The sequence below is a fragment of the Pithys albifrons genome, chromosome 22 (assembly GCF_047495875.1).
Source record: "Pithys albifrons albifrons isolate INPA30051 chromosome 22, PitAlb_v1, whole genome shotgun sequence".
In the NCBI taxonomy this organism is placed as follows: domain Eukaryota; kingdom Metazoa; phylum Chordata; class Aves; order Passeriformes; family Thamnophilidae; genus Pithys; species Pithys albifrons.
Window position 1 is genome coordinate 2649550 of NC_092479.1, and position 18478 is coordinate 2668027.

Genomic DNA, 18478 nt, shown 5'->3' on the forward strand with positions numbered 1-18478 from the left:
GGTGACAGTGCCCCAGTGGTCTTCTGGGATTGGGATGAATCACTCCCTGGAAACGACATCCCTGTGCATGCCCGTCCCAGACTCCCAGGCTCCCAGTGTCCCCTGAGGGGTCACGCATGGTAGTGGCCATGGTCTCTAACTCATCTTGGTCCCCAGCCCCGGGCAGCACCACCCCCCTGCGCATCGAGTCATCGTCCTTGTCATCGCCCGTGGCTGAGGGACAGACCCTGGACCTCAACTGTGTCATCGCCAGCCCCGCACAGGCCACTGTCACCTGGTACAAGCGCGGGGGGACCCTCCCAGCCAAGCACCAGGTAGGGGACACAGAGGGGCTGTCACCAAGGGGGAAGGGTGGGGGTGACCCACAGTTCTGTGCAAACTCAGGTGGCCCCACACAAACCCAGGTGACCCCATGGAAGCCCAAGTGACACTACACAGGCCCAGGTGACCCTATAGAACTCCAGGTGGCCCATGGAAGCCCAAATGACCCCATATAAGCCCAGGTGGCCCATTCAAGCCTGAGTGTCCTGTGCAGGCTCAAGTGGCCTTGTGCAATTCCAGGTGGCCCTGTGCCAGTGCTGATGGCCCTGGTGACACCCGTGTCCCCTCCCCACAGGTGTCAGGCTCCCGGCTGCGACTGCTGCAGGTGACAGCGGCCGACTCGGGCGAGTACGTTTGCCGGGTGACCAGCGGGGCCACCACCAAGGAGATCTCCATTGTGGTGACCATCCAGCCCAGTGGGGCCAGCACCTACCGTGAGTGGGGACAGGAGGTGACAAGGAACCAGGGGACAGTGCCACAGTGCCAGGGGTGACCCTCCTGTCTCTGTCCCCAGCCGCTGGCGTCACCCCCCCATTGCGCATCGAGTCCTCGTCCTCCTCTGTGGCCGAGGGACAGACCCTGGACCTCAACTGCATCGTGGCCGGGCAGGGACAGGCCACTGTCACCTGGTACAAGCGTGAGGGGGCCCTCCCAGCCAAGCACCAGGTAGGGGACACTGAGGAGTGTTTTGGGGTGGAAAAGGGATTTTGGGGGTGATAAGGGGTTTGTGTCCCCATTCTCACGTGTGTCACCCCCCTCCAGGTGTCAGGCACCCGCCTGCGCATCCCGCAGGTGACAGCGGCCGATTCGGGGGAGTACGTGTGCCGGGTGACATCAGGCAGTGTCACACATGAGACGTCCCTCATCGTCACCATCCAGACTGGTGCCGGCTCCTCTTACGGTACTGGTGGTGGGAGGTGACATGGGAACATGGTGGAGACACAGCGGTGTCCCCTCTGACTGCATTGCCACCCCCAGCTGTCGGTGTCACACCACCAGTGAGGATTGAGACCTCATCTGCTGCTGTCACCGAGGGACAGACCCTGGACCTCAACTGCATGGTGGCAGGACAGGGCCACCCCCACGTCACCTGGTACCGGCGCGGGGGGGCCCTGCCCCCCAACAGCCAGGTGGGACACAGGGGAGGTGGCATCACCCCACAGAGTACAGCCCTGTGACACACACTGATGTGTCCCCAACGTGTCACCTCCCCAGGTGTCGGGGACCCGCCTGCGCCTCGCCCAGGTGGCAGTGGCGGATTCTGGGGAGTACGTGTGCCGGGTGACCCTGGGGAGCGTCACACAGGAGGCATCTGTCATTGTCACCGTGCCCAGCAGCGCCGGCACCTATTACCGTGAGTGCCAGCCAGAGGGCAGAGCTTGGGGACAGTCGGATGTCACCTCAGTGATAAACGTCCCCTTTCCCTGTCCCCTCCAGCCTCTGGTGTCTCCCAGCCCCTCCGCATCGAGTCCTCGTCCTCAGCCATCGCCGAGGGCCAGACCCTGGACCTCAACTGTGTGGTGGCCGGGTCCGGCCCCACCACCGTGACGTGGTACAAGCGTGGGGGGTCCCTGCCTGCTGGTCACCAGGTAGGGCACAGGCCGGGGCCACCCTGGGTTTGTCCCATCTCCTGCTTTGCCGTACTGACTTGTCCCCAAATTGTCCCCTCCAAGGTGTCGGGCAGCCGCCTGCGCATCCCGCAGGTGACAGCAGCTGATTCGGGGGAGTACGTGTGCCGGGTGACATCGGGCGGTGTCACACAGGAGACGTCCCTCATCGTCACCATCGATGATGGAGCCAACCCATCCCACTGTGAGTGCCACTCTCTGGGGGTGGGTCCCCACCTGGGTTGGGGACTACTGGGGACAGTCACCCCTAACCCTGCCCGTCCAGCTGCTGCCATCACACCGCCCATCCGCATCGAGTCCTCGGCGTCCTCTGTCACCGAGGGGCAGACCCTGGACCTGGACTGCCTGGTGGCCGGGCAGGGACAGGCCACCATCACCTGGTACAAGCGCGGGGGATCCCTCCCGGCCAAGCATCAGGTAGGTGGGGACACCTGTGGGGTGGAGGACGGTGGCTGTCAGTGGCCACTTAATGCCACCACCTCATGTTGTGCCACCCCCAGATTTCGGGGTCCCGCCTGCGGCTGTCGCAGCTCTCGGTGGCCGATTCGGGGGAGTACGTGTGCCGGGCAGACATGGGCAGCGTCTCCCGCGAGGCCACTGTCACCGTCACCATCACCTCCCGGGACAGTTCCAGCTACCGTGAGTGTGGTCCTGGGACAGGGGAGGATGCTGGGGGAAGGTGGGTGACATGGGTGACCTCGTGGTGTCCCTGTCCCTTTGCCCCTCAGGTCTGCAGAGCCCCATCATCTCCATCGACCCGCACAGCATGGCGGTGGCACCGGGGGAAGATGCCGCTTTCAAGTGCCGCATCCACGATGGCGCCCGGCCCGTCAACGTCACCTGGCGGATGGGACCTGGCCAACACTTCCAAGGTATGATGGTCCCCAGGGTCGCCCTGGCACAGTCCCCAGGGTGGCCATGGTTCTGATGGCTCCTCCTTGCCCAGACAACGTGAAGATCAGCGCCAATGGCTCGGTCATCTCCATCACCGGCGCCCACGTGGGCAACCAGGGCGCCTACCACTGCGTGGCCTCCAACCGCTTTGGCGTTGCCAGCAGTGTTGTCAACCTCGTGGTGCAAGGTATGAGGTGGCCATGGTGGCCCTGTCCCTGTCCTCATGTGCTCCAGTTGCCCCAAGAGTGATGGTATCCCCATTGACATCCTCACATTGGTGTCTCTCATGGGCTCCAGGTGTCCCTGGGGTGGTGGTGTCCCCAGCCCCATGTTCTCCAGGTACCCCCAGATTTGTGGCATTCCTATTCCTGTCTCCATGCTGGTGTCCTTCATGGGCTCTAGAAGTAGCTGGGATGATGTGTCCTCATCCCTGTGTCCTCCATGTGCTCCAGATGCCCCTGGGACAGTGGTGTCCCCATCCCCACATCCCTCATGTGCTCCTGATGCCCCTGGGTTGATGCTGTCCCCATCCCCACCCACATGCTCATGCCCTCCCCATGCTCTTGGTGCCCCCAGAGTGATGGTGCCCCATGGCCATCCTTCATGGTGGTGTCCCCAACCCCACACCGATGTCTCCCTCCTTGTCCAGGTGCCCCCACAGTGTCGGTGATGCCACCAGGCCCTGTGACAGTGAGAGAGGGCAAATCCCTGAGCGTGGAGTGCCTCGGCCGGGGCGAGCCGCGGCCGCTGGTGCGCTGGAGCCGGCTGGGCTCCCGGCAGAAGGTGGAGCACCAAACACTGCTGCACATGGACAGCCAGGCCATCCTGCAGGTGAGGGGGCACCCCAGGGTGCTATGGGGCACTGAGGGGTCCCCGCTGCTCACCCCCTACCCTGTGTCCCCCTCCAGCTCTCACCAGCCAAGCCGGAGCACGCCGGGACATACGTGTGCACGGCGCACAGCGCGCTGGGCTCAGCGCTGGCACGGGTGGACGTCACCGTGGAGTCAGCACAGCAGCACCCCAATGCCCCCGAGGTCACCGCGCCTGCCACCGTCACTGTGGTGGCCGGGGACACGGCCACGCTGCACTGCACGGCCAGAGGTACGGGTGGGAGGGAGGGCAGGGGGAGAAGGGGTGCCCTGGGCAGCGCCTGATGGTGATGGGCACTGGTGTGGCCGTAGGTGATCCAGCGCCACGGATCGAGTGGTCGAAGCTGCGGGCACCCCTGCCCTGGCAGCACCGTGTGGTCAACGGGACCCTGGTGATCCCTCGTGCCGCGCAGCAGGACTCGGGCCAGTACATCTGCAATGCCACCAGCCCCGTCGGCTCTACCGAGGTCTTTGTCACCCTCGACGTGGAGAGTAAGGAGGGGGTGCTGGGGGGGTGGGTGTCCCTGGGTCCCTCCTCCCACCTTCATCGCTGCCACCACCCATCCTCGGCTCCTCTCTGTCCTTCCTCTGCATGTGCCCGTCTCCATCACCACTCCTGCCCTCACATCCAGCCCCTCCTTGTGGGACCATCCTTGCTCCATCCCAGCACTCACCCTCCTCCTCTTCACCTCCTCTCATGCTCCATCACCCAGCCCTTCCCGTGGATGTGTACACCTGCTTGTCCCATCCTTGTGCACATCCATTTCCACTTCTGCTCGCTCATTCATCCACCCACCCATCCAGCCAGCCAGCCAGCCACCCATCCATCCATCCACCCACCCACCCACCCACCCACCCACCCACCCATCCATTCATCCATCCATCCATCCATCCCCTATTCGTGGATCCATCCATGGCACATCCATCTCAGCTCATACCCATCACTCTGACTCTTTTCATATCTTCCTCATGGATCCATCCATCACATTCACCCCAGCATACACCTGTCTCTCCATCTGCTTACTCCTCCATCCATCTCTTCCCTGTGGATTCACCCATCTCTCATAACCCCAGCTGAAACCCATCTCTCCATTTTCTCTCACACTCCTCCACCCATCCCTTCCTGCTGGATTCATCCATTCCTCATCCATCCCAACTGACATCCATCTCTCCATCTCCTCTCACACTCCTCCATCTGTCACTTCCTTGTGCATACACCCATCTCTGGTCCATCTCAGCATAAGCCCATCTCTCTGTTTCCTCTCACACCCTTTCATCCATCCCTTCCTTAAACATCCATCCATGTCATCTATCCCAGCACACACCCATCTCTCAATCTCCCCTTAGACTTGTCCATCCAACCCTTCCTGGTATATTCATCCCTCACTCAGCTGTCCCAGCTCACATCCTGCCTTCCATTTCCTAACTCCCACATCCATCCATTCCTGATGAATCATCCATCTCATCCATCCCAGCACACACCCAGTTCACCATCTTCCTTCTGCCTCTGTCAATCTTCAAGCCAGCCATCCATCCATCCATCCATCCATCCATCCATCCATCCATCCATCCATCCATCCATCCATCCATCTCTTCCACATGGATTTGTCAACACTTTCAGGCCCATGGTGGGATTCTTTGGGTGTGCTGCACTGGGCCAGGAGCTGGACTCAATGATCCCTGTGGGTCCCTTCTAGCCCAGCATATTCTGTGATTCTGTTCTGTGCTCCATCTTGTCCATCCCAGCACATACCCATGTCACCATCTCCTGGCAAACTCGTCCATCCGTCCATCCATCCATCCATCCATCCATCCCTCCATCCATCCCCCATCCATCCATCCATCCATCCATCCATCCATCCATCCATCCATCCATCCATCCATCCATCCATCCCTCCATCCATCCCCATCCATCCATCCATCCCCCATCCCTCCATCCATCCATCCATCCATCCATCCATCCATCCATCCATCCATCCATCCATCCATCCCAGCCATCCATATCTCCATCTCCTCTCAAACTCCATCCATCACTTCCTCACGGATCCATCCCACTCTCATCCATCCCCGCACACACCCACCTCTATCCCCCGACACCCTCCTTGCTCCGCTGACCATTCTGGCGCCATCCCTGCTGACGCTCCGTCCTTCCCGCAGCTCCTCCGTACGCCACGGTGCTCCCGGAGGACACAGCAGTGGGTGTAGGGGACGCTCTGCAGGTGCAGTGCCTGGCCCATGGCACCCCCCCGCTGCACTACACCTGGGACAAGGTGAACGGGAGCCTGTCGGTGCGTGTGGTGCACCGCGCCGGCCTCCTGCGCATCAGCCCCGCGGCGCCCGCCGACGCCGGCACCTACCGCTGCCTCGTCACCAACCGCGTCGGCACCGCCGAGGCCTTCGCCCGCGTGGCCATCCACGGTGAGCCCCCCGTGACTGGGTACCAGGTACCACTGGGGCTCTGCTTCCTGGATGGATGATCCCATTGCTACCAGGTACCACTGGGATCCTGCATCCTGCCCAGGTGATCCCAGTGCTGCCGGGTACCATCAGGGTTCTGCATCCTGCCTGGGTGATGGGAGTGCCACTGGGTACCACTGGGGCTCCACATCCTGCCCAGGTGATGGCAGTGCCACCAGGTACCATCGTGGCTCAGCATCCTGCCTGGGTGATCCTAGTGCTGCCAAGTACCACTGGGGCTTTGTATCCCACCTGGGTGATGTCAGTGCCATGGGGTACCATCTGGGGTCTGCATCCTGTCTGGGTGGTGTGAGTGCCACTGGGTACATTGGGGCTGTGCATCCAGCCCTGGTGATGCTGGAGCCACCAGGTACCATCCTGGCTCTGCATCCTCCACAAGTGATCGCAGTGCTCCTGAGTACTCTGCATCCCTCCTGGGTCATGCCAGTGCTGCATGGGTACCACCTGGGTTCTGCATCCCTCCCAGGTGGTACCAGTGCTGCTGGGTACCATCAAGGCTCTGCATCCCACCTGGGTGATCCCAGTGGTGCTGGGTACCACCTGGGCTCTGCATCCCTCCCGGGTGATGCCAGTGCTGCCGGGTACCATCAAGGCTCTGCATCCCACCCAGTTTATCCCAGTGCCACTTGGTAGCATCAATGTTCTCCCTCCCCGCCAGGTGACGCTGGTGAAGGTGTGGACATCAGTGGTGGTGCCTTGGCAGTGCGGGTGACCCCAGGCAGCCTCATCAAGGGGGTGGGCGGCACCGCCGAGTTCGCCTGCGCCGTGTCCGGAGACCCCCGGGCACGTGTGGAGTGGCTGAAGGAGGGTGGGGAGCTGCCCCCCACCCACAGCGTGCGGGACGGGGTGCTGCGGTAAGGAGGGGGTATGTGGAGGTGGGTGGGACCCCCCTGGACCCCCGTGGGGTCCCTCACCCCGGCTGTGTCCCCGCAGGATACCAGAGCTTGCATGGGGGGCACAGGGTGTGTACGTGTGCCGTGCCAGCGCCCCGGGCGGGCAGGCGGAGGACAAGGTCACCCTCACTGTCCAGGGTAGGCACTGTGGCACCAGGGACATGGGCACTCCCTGACCTGCACCCACATCTCCTCACACCCAGGGGCACCCCAGTACCTTCCATTTCCCTGCACCCACAGGCTCCCTATGCCCATGGGTACACCCTGATACCCCAAATCTGTCCCCATGCCCACAGGCACCCCAGTACCCCCCACCTCTCCCCATGCCTGTGGACACCCCGACACCCTCAATCTCTCTCCACAGCCATGAACAACTCGGTGCCCCCCATCTCTCCCTGTGCCCCGATCACCCTGATACCCTCTATATCTCTCCATCCTCATGAGCACCCCAACACTCTCAATATCTTCCTACACCCATGAGCACCTCAATACCCCCAATCTCTCCTCATCCCCATTCCTAATGGTCCCCCATCCCCTCGAGCACCCCATTTCTCCCCATTTCCCACTCCTCTGGTGGCACCCTGGACTGCAGGGCCTCCCTGTGCCAGGGGTCACCCCAAACCCCCTCTGTGTCCCCAAGCTCTTCCCAGGGCCCTGATCAACATCCGGACGGCCGTGCAGACAGTGCTGGTGGGCACAGCTGTGGAGCTGGAGTGCCTGGGCCTGGGTGAGCCCCGTCCCCACGTCACCTGGAGCAAAGTGGGGGGCCGCATCCGGCCCGGGGTGCAGCTCCGCGCCGGGACCCTCAGCATCGAGCGCGTGGAGCGGGCGGACGCGGGGCAGTACCGCTGCACCGCCACCAACGCCGTGGGCACCGTCCAGTCCCACGTCATCCTCCACGTGCAAGGTGAGCGGGGCACACGGGGCTGGGGGACATGCCCAGGTGTCACCGCAGTGGTGGTGACCCCTCCGTGCGTCCCCAGCCGCCCCCCAGATCGCCGGGCAGCCGGAGGTGAAGGAGGTGTCTGTGGGGTCAGCGGCTGTTCTGCCATGCTTGGCATCCGGCTTCCCGGTGCCGGAGATCACCTGGAGCAAGGTGAGATGGGGTAGTGTGGGGATGTGAGTGCGAGGTGGGGGGCACCCTGTGGGTGCTGACCTACCACCCGCTGTGCCACAGCTGGACGGGGAGCTGCCGGCGGGTGCCAGGGTGGAGGGGAACGTGCTGACGGTGCCGGCCGTGCGCCCCGAGGATGGCGGCGTCTACACCTGCACCGCCGGCAACCACCGCGGCCAGCAGACGGCTTACTACGTGCTCAAGGTCCAGGGTGAGGATGGGTGGGTGGGCAGAGGGATGGGCAGGGTGGGGGTGATGTACCCACACCCCTCCTGACCCTCCCCATCCCAGCAGAGCACCTGGTCCCCTATTTCGGGCAGTCGCCCCGCTCCTTCCTCCCCCTGCCCACCATCAAGGATGCCTACAAGAGGTTTGAGATCCTCATCAGCTTCCGACCCGATGCTGCTGATGGTGAGCCCGTGTCCCCCATATGTGTCCTGTGTCCCCTACATGTGTCCCATGTCTCCCTCCATGTCCCCTCCATTGTTTCCTCCTCCCTCCCCTCCCTTCATCCTCCCTTTGCCCTCCTTTATCTCCTTTTTCCATCTGAGTTTCTCCACTTTATGGGGGGTTTCTCCTCCATCCTGGGAGGATTTTGAGGTCCTCTAGGACATGACCCCCGCCCCGGAGTGGGGACCCTCCTGCCTTACCCCCTTGCCACCCCTCAGGGCTTCTCCTCTACAACGGGCAGCGGAAGAACAGCGGCGCTGACTTCATCTCCTTTGGCTTGGTGGGCGGCCGCCCCGAATTTAGGTGAGACCCATGAGCGGGTGCTCTGGGGCAGGGGGAGGTGTGTGCCAGCACCCACCCACATCCTCATACCCCAAACCCCCAGGTTTGATGCTGGTTCGGGCATGGCCACCATCCGTCACCCCATGGCGCTGCGGCTGGGCCAGTACCACACCGTGCGGCTGCTCCGCAACCTCACCTGGGGCTCGCTGGCACTGGACGGGCACCCCCCCGTTAATGGCACCTCCCAGGTAATATTTTGGGGGGTGGTGACACGTACTGGGTGGGGGTCTGGGTGGTGGAGGTGGTGCCCATGTGCTTGTGCCCGCAGGGGAAGTTCCAAGGGCTGGATCTGAACGAGGAGCTGTACCTGGGCGGGTACCCCGACATGGGCGCCGTGGCCAAGACGGGGCTCAGCCAGGGGTTCATGGGTGAGTGGTGGGTTTTGGGGGGCACCAGGGTTGGGATGGAGCTGGACATCATGTGACAATTGTGCCCATGCCCATCCCTGCCAGGCTGCGTGCGTCAGCTCCGCATCCAAGGGGAGGAGGTGGCCTTTGGGGACATGGATCTGCAGGCGCACGGTGTCACCAACTGTCCCACCTGCCAGGACCGGCCGTGTCAGGTGAGATTGGAGGGGGTGAGAGGTGCCCCCCCATTACCACCCACCACTGACACCCATGTCACCCTCTCCCCAGAACGGTGGCGTGTGCCAGGATGACGAGAGTGGCACCTACATGTGCCAATGTCCCCACGGCTTCACTGGCAGCAACTGCGAGTACTCACAGGCTCTGCATTGTCACCCAGGTAGGTGACACCACATCTGCTGGGGGGATGTCACCCTGAGGCCCCTCCCAAGTTGGATGCTCAAGGTTTGTCACCCCACAGAGGCCTGTGGGCCTGATGCCACCTGTGTCAACCGACCGGACGGGCAGGGCTACACCTGTCGCTGCCACCTGGGCAAGAGTGGGGAGAGGTGCACTGAGGGTGAGTGACATGGGGACACGGGGCTGGCACTGTCCTGGGACATGGGACAGGGTGGGGATTGCCCTGGAGACATGGGGACATGGCTGGGATGACCCTGGGGACATGAGCATTGTGTAGGAATGGCCCCAGGGAGATGGGCATGGGTTGGGACCACCCTGGGGACGTGGGCACAGAATGGGGATCTACAGAGATGTGACCATGTCTGGGGACCACCTTAGGGAAAAAGGCATGGGGTAGGGGACATCCCAGGGAGATGGGCCCAGGGCTGGGACTACCTTAGAGTGGATGATGGGGTCCCACCATGGGGTTGGAGGTGTTGGGGTCCCACCCTGCAGAAGGTTGAGGATGTATGATGAGATCCCACCAAGGGAATGGAGGTGTTGGGGTCCCACCCTGGGATGGAGGTGGGGGATGGAGGTGTTGGGGTCCCACTCTGGGATGGAGGTGGGGGATGGAGGATGGGGTCCCACTTTGGGGTGGAGATGGGGGTCCCAGCCAGGGCCCTGACTCGAGGTGTGCAGGGGAGGCTGTGAACGTGCCGTCCTTCGACGAGGACGGAGCCTTCGTGTCGTACCCGCCCCTCACCAACGTGCACCACGAGCTGCGTGTGGAGGCCGAGTTCCTGCCGCTGGCACCCGACGGGCTCCTGCTCTTCAGCGCCGGCAAAGCCGCCCCTGTCGAGGACTTTGTGGCCTTGGCCATGGTCGGGGGCCACCTCGAGTTCCGCTACGAGCTGGGCTCTGGTGGGTGGCACAGGGACAAGGGCACTGCAGGGCGTGGTGGCCCTGGGCACCCCAAGGGTAGGGGGTGACAGGGTGTTACCAGGGTCCTTGAGCTGCAGGGGGGGTTCCTGGCACCACTGGGGTCCCCAAGTGTCACTGGTGTCACTTGGAGTCATTGGGGTCCCCAAGCATCACTGGGATGCCCTGGCAACACTGGTGTCCCTTGGGGTCATTGGGGTCCCAGGTGCTGTCAGGGTCCCTGGTCATCAGTCAGGCCCCTCCCGTGTTGTCACTGGGGGGGTCTCTTGGCATCACTGGGTTCCCAGGGTCCCAGAGGTTCCCTGGTGTCACTTGGGTCTCCTGGCACCACTTCACTGAGGTCCCTTGGTGTCACTGGCATTCCCAGGCAGTGCCAGGGTCCCCCTAGCACCAGTGGGGTCCCCAAATGTCACTGGGGTCCCTTGTCTTGATTTCGGTCCCCAGGCAGTGCCAGTGTTCTGAGCATCACTGTCACACCATTGGGTCCCCTTGGGCATCACTTTGGTCCCCAAGTGTCACTGAGTTGCCTTTGGCCTCAGTGGAGTCCCCAGGTGTCACCAGGGTCTCTTGGCACCACTGGGGGCCCCAAGTATCACTGCAGTCCCTTGGCCACATTGGGGTTTACAAGTGTCACTGGGGTCTTATGGCACCACTGGGTCACTGGGGTCACACCCCCCCCAGTGTCCCCCTGGTCCCTTGACCTCACTGGGGTCCCCAGGTGCTACCAAGGTCCCTGGATATCAGTGGGGTCCTCTGCTATCATTGGGATCCCTTGTCACCACTGGGGTCTCCCAGCATCACCCAGGGCACATGTCAGATCCCTGAGCATCTCCAGTGTCCCTCCCGTGTTCCCTGATGTCCTCTGGTGTCCCAATGTCCCTTGGTGTCCCCCAGTGTTCCCAGTGTCCCCCAGTGTCCCCTGGTGTCCCCTGGTGCCTCAAGAGCCCCCAGTATCCCCTGGTGTCCCACACTGTCCCCCAGTGTTCCCTGGTGTCCCCTGATGTCCCTGATGTTCCTCGATGTCCCCTAGTGTCCCCCAGTGTTCCCTGGTGTCCCCTGATGTCCCTGATGTTCCCCGATGTCCCCTAGTGTCCCCCAGTGTCCCCTGGCATCCCCTTGTGCCCTCTTGTGTCCACCAGTGCCCCCCGGTGTCCCCCACTGATCCCTGGTGTCCCCGATGTCCCCCAGTGCCCCCCAATGTCGCCCAGTGTCCCTTGGTGTCCCCCAGTGCCCCTCTGATGTCCCCTGGTGCCCTCAGTGCCCCATAGTGTCCCCGAGTGCCCCTAGTGTCCCTGGGTGTCCCCTGGTGCCCCCAGCGCCCCACAGTGCCCCCCAGTGTCCCTTGGTGCCCCCAGTGCCCCCCTGATGTCCCCTGCCCACCCCCCAGGCCCAGCAGTGCTGCGGAGCGCGGGGCCAGTGGCACTGGGACAGTGGCACTGGGTGATGGCCGAGCGGCTGAACAAGGACGGGACCCTCGTGGTGGATGACGCGGCCCCCGTGAAACGCTCCTCGCCCGGCAAGAGCCAGGGCCTGAACCTGCGCAGCCCCCTGTACCTGGGGGGCACCGAGCCTCCCCTGCGGCCCCCCACCAACGCCTCCTTCCGCGGCTGCATCGGAGAGGTGAGACCCCCGTGGTGCCCCCCGCTGGGAACATGACCCTGTAGTGTCCCCTCGGTGGGGAAATGACTCTCCCCTCTTGGTGCCCCCTCATTGGAAAGGTGACTCCTTGGTGTCTCCTTGTTGGGAGGTGACCTCCTTGGTGTCCCCCTGCTGGGGACGTGACCCCCTTGGTGTCCCCTCACTAAGAAGGTGACCTCCCTTGGAAGAGAGGTGAGACCCCCTTGGTGTCCCCTCGCTGGGGACGTCACCCCTTGGTATCCCCTTGGTGGGGAAATGACTCTCCCCTCTTGGTGTCCCCTCAGTGGAAAGGTGACTCCTTGGTGTCCCCTTGCTGGGAGGTGACCCCCTTGGTGTCCCCTCATTAAGAAGGTGACCTCCCTTGGAAGAGAGGGGACTCCCTTGGTGTCCCCTCATCAGGGATGTGACCCCCTTGGTATCCCCTCAGTGAGGACGTGGCCCCTTGGTGTCCCCTCATTAAGAAGGTGACCTCCCTTGGTAGACAGGGGTCTCCCTTGGTGTCCCCTCATCAGGGATGTGACCCCCTTGGTGTCCCCTCGCTGGGGAAATGACCCCTTTGGTGTCCCCTCGTTGAGGGGAGACCCCTCCTTGGTGTCCCTTCATTGGGGAGGTGACCCCCTTGGTTGGAAGGTGACCCTGCTGGTGGGGAGGTGACTCTGTTGGCCTGTAACCCCATTTGTGTCCCCTTGCTGGGGAGGTGACCCACCCTTGGCATACCATTGGTGGGGATGTGACCTCCCCTTGGTGTCCCCTCATTAAGAAGGTGACCTCCCTTGGTAGAGAGGTGAGCCCCTTGGTGCCCCCTCACTGGGGATGTGATCTCCTTGTTGTCTGCTCCGTAGGGAGGTGACTCCCACCAGTGTTCCCTCGGTGGTGAAATGACCCTCCCTCCTTGGTGCCCCCTTATTAAGAAGGTGACCTTCCTTAGTAGAGAGGTGGCCCCATTGGTGACCCCTCATTTGGGGACCTGGTTCCGTTGATGTCCCCTCTGTTGGGAGGTGACCCCGTTGTTTGGTAGGTGGCCCTGCTGGTGGGGAGGTGACCCCATTGAGGAGATGGCCCTGTTGGGTGTCCCCTGCTGGGGAAGTGATGCCATTGGTGGGGAGATGACCCCCTTCGTGTCCCTTTGGTAAGCGGGTGACCCTGGTTGGTGTCCCCTGTTGGGAGGTGACCCCTCATTTTGGAGGTGACCCCATTGGCAGGCAGGTGATCGTGTGTGGTGTTCCCACTGGGAGGTGACATGTGGTGTCTGCACTGGGAGGGGACCATGTGTGGTGTCCCTGCTCCTTGGTGACCGCATGTGGTGTCCCTGCTGTGAGGTGACATATATGGTGACCCTGCTGGGAGGTGACCGTGCTTGGTATCCCTGCTCCTTGGTGACCGCATGTAGTGTCCCTGCTGTGAGGTGACATGTGTGGTGTCCCCGCTGGGAGGGGACCATGTGTGGTGTCCCTGCTCTGAGGTGACCACATGTAGTGTCCCTGCTGTGAGGTGACATGTGTGGTGTCCCCGCTGGGAGGGGACCATGTGTGGTGTCCCTGCTCTGAGGTGACCACATGTAGTGTCCCTGCTGTGAGGTGACCACATGTAGTGTCCCTGCTGTGAGGTGACATGTGTGGTGACCCCGCTAGGAGGGGACCATGTGTGGTGACCCTGCTCTGAGGTGACATGTGTGGTGACCCCGCTAGGAGGGGACCATGTGTGGTGTCCTTGCTGTGAGGTGACATGTGTGATGTCCCCGCTGGGAGGAGACTATGTGTAGTGTCCCTGCTCTGAGGTGACATGTGTGATGTCCCCGCTGGGAGGAGACTATGTGTAGTGTCCCTGCTGTGAGGTGACATGTGTGGTGTCCCCGCTGGGAGGGGACCATGTGTGGTGTCCCTGCTCCTTGGTGGCCGCATGTAGTGTCCCTGCTGTGAGGTGACATGTGTGGTGTCTCTGCTGGGAGAGGACCATGTGTAGTGTCTCTGCTGTGAGGTGACATGTGTGGTGTCCCTGCTGTGAGGTGACATGTGTGGTGACCCTGCTGTGAGGTGACATGTGTGGTGTCGCCGCTGGGAGAGGACCATGTGTGGTGTCCCTGCTGTGAAGTGACATGTGTGGTGTCCCTGCTGTGAGGTGACCGTGCTTGGTATCCCTGCTCCTTGGTGACCGCATGTAGTGTCCCTGCTGTGAGGTGACATGTGTAGTGTCCCTGCTGTGAGGTGACATGTGTGGTGTCCCTGCTGGGAGGGGACCATGTGTGGTGTCCCTGCTGTGAGGTGACATGTGTGGTGTCCCCACTGTGAGGGGACCATGTGTGGTGTCCCTGCTGTGAGGTGACATGTGTGGTGTCTCTGCTGGGAGAGGACCATGTGTGGTGTCCCTGCTGTGAGGTGACATGTGTGGTGTCCCCTCTGGGAGAGGACCATGTGTGGTGTCCCTGCTGTGAGGTGACATGTGTGGTGTCCCCTCTGGGAGGGGACCATGTGTGGTGTCCCTGCTCTGAGGTGACATGTGTGGTGTCCCTGCTGTGAGGTGACATGTGTGGTGTCCCCTCTGGGAGAGGACCATGTGTGGTGTCCCTGCTCTGAGGTGACATGTGTGGTGTCCCACAGGTGTCCATCAATGGGAAGCGGCTGGAGCTGCGGGAGCGGTTCCTGCACAGCCGGGGGGTCCGGCCCTGCGGGCACCAAGCGCCGTGTCGGCCGGGGACACACGGTGAGAGCCTGGGGGGGCTGTGAGGGGGGGGTGTGCTCTGTGTGTGCACTGCATGTGCATTTGTACATGTGTGTGTGTGTGTGTGTGCATGTTCTGTGTGTGCATTTGTACCTGTGTACTCTGTGTGTGCTCTGTGTGTGTGATCTTGTGCCGCACACTTCTGTGTGTATGTTACAGGTGCTCTGCATCCATGTGCACTGTGCACGTGTGTGTGTGTGCACTGTGCATGTGTGTGTGCACAGTGTGCACGTATGTGCACTGCAGACACATGTACTGTGTGCCATAAACAGTTTTCACATGTGTGTACATGTGCGTGTGCATATGGGGGGGTGTACTGTGCACAGGTGTGCACTGCAGACACACGTGCCATGTGTGCACACACACAGTTTGCACACGTGTGCACTGCAGACACATGTGCCATGTGTGCACACACAGTTTGCACAGGTGTGCACTGCAGACACATGTGCCATGTGTGCACACACAGTTTGCACACGTGTGTACTGCAGACACATGTGCCATGTGTGCACACACAGTTTGCACAGGTGTGCACTGCAGACACATGTGCCATGTGTGCACACACAGTTTGCACACGTGTGCACTGCAGACACATGTGCCGTGTGTGCACACACACAGTTTGCACAGGTGTGCACTGCAGACACACGTGCCATGTGTGCACACACAGTTTGCACATGTGTGCACTGCAGACACACGTGCCATGTGTGCACACACAGTTTGCACAGGTGTGCACTGCAGACACATGTGCCATGTTTGCACACACACAGTTTGCACAGGTGTGCACTGCAGACACACGTGCCATGTGTGCACACACAGTTTGCACAGGTGTGCACTGCAGACACATGTGCCATGTGCACACACACAGTTTGCACACGTGTGCACTGCAGACACATGTGCCATGTGTGCACACACACAGTTTGCACAGGTGTGCACTGCAGACACACGTGCCATGTGTGCACACACACAGTTTGCACACGTGTGCACTGCAGACACATGTGCCATGTGTGCACACACAGTTTGCACAGGTGTGCACTGCAGACACATGTGCCATGTGTGCACACACAGTTTGCACACGTGTGTACTGCAGACACATGTGCCATGTGTGCACACACAGTTTGCACAGGTGTGCACTGCAGACACATGTGCCATGTGTGCACACACAGTTTGCACACGTGTGCACTGCAGACACATGTGCCGTGTGTGCACACACACAGTTTGCACAGGTGTGCACTGCAGACACATGTGCCGTGTGTGCACACACACAGTTTGCACACGTGTGCACTGCAGGCACACGTGCCATGTGTGCACACACAGTTTGCACACGTGTGTACTGCAGACACATGTGCCATGTGTGCACACACAGTTTGCACAGGTGTGCACTGCAGACACATGTGCCATGTGTGCACACACAGTTTGCACACGTGTGCACTGCAGACACATGTGCCGTGTGTGCACACACACAGTTTGCACAGGTGTGCACTGCAGACACACGTGCCATGTGTGCACACACAGTTTGCACAGGTGTGCACTGCAGACACATGTGCCATGTGCACACACACAGTTTGCACACGTGTGCACTGCAGACACATGTGCCATGTGTGCACACACACAGTTTGCACAGGTGTGCACTGCAGACACACGTGCCATGTGTGCACACACACAGTTTGCACACGTGTGCACTGCAGACACATGTGCCATGTGTGCACACACAGTTTGCACAGGTGTGCACTGCAGACACATGTGCCATGTGTGCACACACAGTTTGCACACGTGTGTACTGCAGACACATGTGCCATGTGTGCACACACAGTTTGCACAGGTGTGCACTGCAGACACATGTGCCATGTGTGCACACACAGTTTGCACACGTGTGCACTGCAGACACATGTGCCGTGTGTGCACACACACAGTTTGCACAGGTGTGCACTGCAGACACATGTGCCGTGTGTGCACACACACAGTTTGCACACGTGTGCACTGCAGGCACATGTGCCATGTGTGCACACACAGTTTGCACACGTGTGCACTGCAGACACACGTGCCATGTGTGCACACACAGTTTGCACACGTGTGCACTGCAGACACACGTGCCATGAGTGCACACAGAGTTTGCACACGTGTGCACTGCAGACACATGTGCCATGTGCACACACACAGTTTGCACAGGTGTGTACTGCAGACACATGTGCCTTGTGTGCACACACACAATTTGCACACGTGTGCACTGCAGACACATGTGCCTTGTGTGCACACACACAGTTTGCACACGTGTGCACTGCAGACACGTGTGCCATGTGTGCACACACACAGTTTGCACACGTGTGCACTGCAGACACATGTGCCATGTGTGCACACACAGTTTGCACAGGTGTGCACTGCAGACACATGTGCCATGTGTGCACACACAGTTTGCACAGGTGTGCACTGCAGACACATGTGCCATGTGCACACACAGTTTGCACAGGTGTGCACTCCAGACACGTGTGCCATGTGTTTACACACAGTTTGCACACGTGTGCACTGCAGACACGTGTGCCATGTGTGCACACACACAGTTTGCACAGGTGTGCACTGCAGACACATGTGCCATGTGCACACACAGTTTGCACAGGTGTGCACTGCAGACACATGTGCCATGTGCACACAGAGTTTGCACACGTGTGCACTGCAGACACGTGCCATGAGTGCACACACAGTTTGCACACGTGTGCACTGCAGACACATGTGCCATGTGTGCACACAGAGTTTGCACACGTGTGCACTGCAGACACATGTGCCATGAATGCACACACAGCTTGCACACGTGTGTACTGCAGACACATGTGCCATGTGCACACAGAGTTTGCACACGTGTGCACTGCAGACACATGTGCCATGTGCACACACAGTTTGCACACGTGTGCACTGCAGACACGTGTGCCATGTGTGCACACACAGTTTGCACAGGTGTGCACTGCAGACACACGTGCCATGAATGCACACACAGTTTGCACAGGTGTGCACTGCAGACACGTGTGCCATGTGTGCACACACAGTTTGCACAGGTGTGCACTCCAGACACGTGTGCCATGTGTGTACACACAGTTTGCACACGTGTGCACTGCAGACACATGTGCCATGTGTGTACACACACAGTTTGCACAGGTGTGCACTGCAGACACATGTGCCATGTGTGTACACACACAGTTTGCACAGGTGTGCACTGCAGACACATGTGCCATGTGTGCACACACAGTTTGCACACATGTGCACTGCAGACACATGTGCCATGTGTGCACACATAGTTTGCACACGTGTGCACTGCAGACACATGTGCCATGTTTGCACACACACAGTTTGCACACGTGTGCACTGCAGGCACAGGTGCCATGTTTGCACACACAGTTTGCACACGTGTGCACTGCCGCTCCGTGTGCCCCACATGCTCCGTGCACGCGTGTGCTGTGTCACC

General features: G+C 60.9%; 1 protein-coding gene across 1 annotated transcript in view; it reads left to right on the forward strand.

Moving 5' to 3' along the window:
• Window positions 1–18478, forward strand: part of HSPG2 (heparan sulfate proteoglycan 2) — a 71767-nt gene that overhangs the window by 48691 nt on the left and 4598 nt on the right. Inside the window, exons 55-85 of the mRNA XM_071575452.1 lie at window positions 157–314; window positions 617–755; window positions 836–987; window positions 1084–1222; window positions 1300–1451; window positions 1537–1675; window positions 1759–1910; window positions 1995–2133; window positions 2215–2366; window positions 2450–2588; window positions 2678–2821; window positions 2896–3030; window positions 3493–3674; window positions 3752–3944; window positions 4025–4204; window positions 5870–6130; window positions 6849–7044; window positions 7124–7221; window positions 7724–7990; window positions 8067–8179; window positions 8261–8408; window positions 8492–8608; window positions 8866–8950; window positions 9033–9177; window positions 9258–9357; window positions 9442–9551; window positions 9625–9733; window positions 9815–9913; window positions 10435–10656; window positions 12062–12294; window positions 14910–15012. Coding sequence (XP_071431553.1) covers window positions 157–314; window positions 617–755; window positions 836–987; window positions 1084–1222; window positions 1300–1451; window positions 1537–1675; window positions 1759–1910; window positions 1995–2133; window positions 2215–2366; window positions 2450–2588; window positions 2678–2821; window positions 2896–3030; window positions 3493–3674; window positions 3752–3944; window positions 4025–4204; window positions 5870–6130; window positions 6849–7044; window positions 7124–7221; window positions 7724–7990; window positions 8067–8179; window positions 8261–8408; window positions 8492–8608; window positions 8866–8950; window positions 9033–9177; window positions 9258–9357; window positions 9442–9551; window positions 9625–9733; window positions 9815–9913; window positions 10435–10656; window positions 12062–12294; window positions 14910–15012 — 4701 coding nt within the window. The remainder of the gene's footprint in view (window positions 1–156; window positions 315–616; window positions 756–835; window positions 988–1083; window positions 1223–1299; window positions 1452–1536; window positions 1676–1758; window positions 1911–1994; window positions 2134–2214; window positions 2367–2449; window positions 2589–2677; window positions 2822–2895; window positions 3031–3492; window positions 3675–3751; window positions 3945–4024; window positions 4205–5869; window positions 6131–6848; window positions 7045–7123; window positions 7222–7723; window positions 7991–8066; window positions 8180–8260; window positions 8409–8491; window positions 8609–8865; window positions 8951–9032; window positions 9178–9257; window positions 9358–9441; window positions 9552–9624; window positions 9734–9814; window positions 9914–10434; window positions 10657–12061; window positions 12295–14909; window positions 15013–18478) is intronic.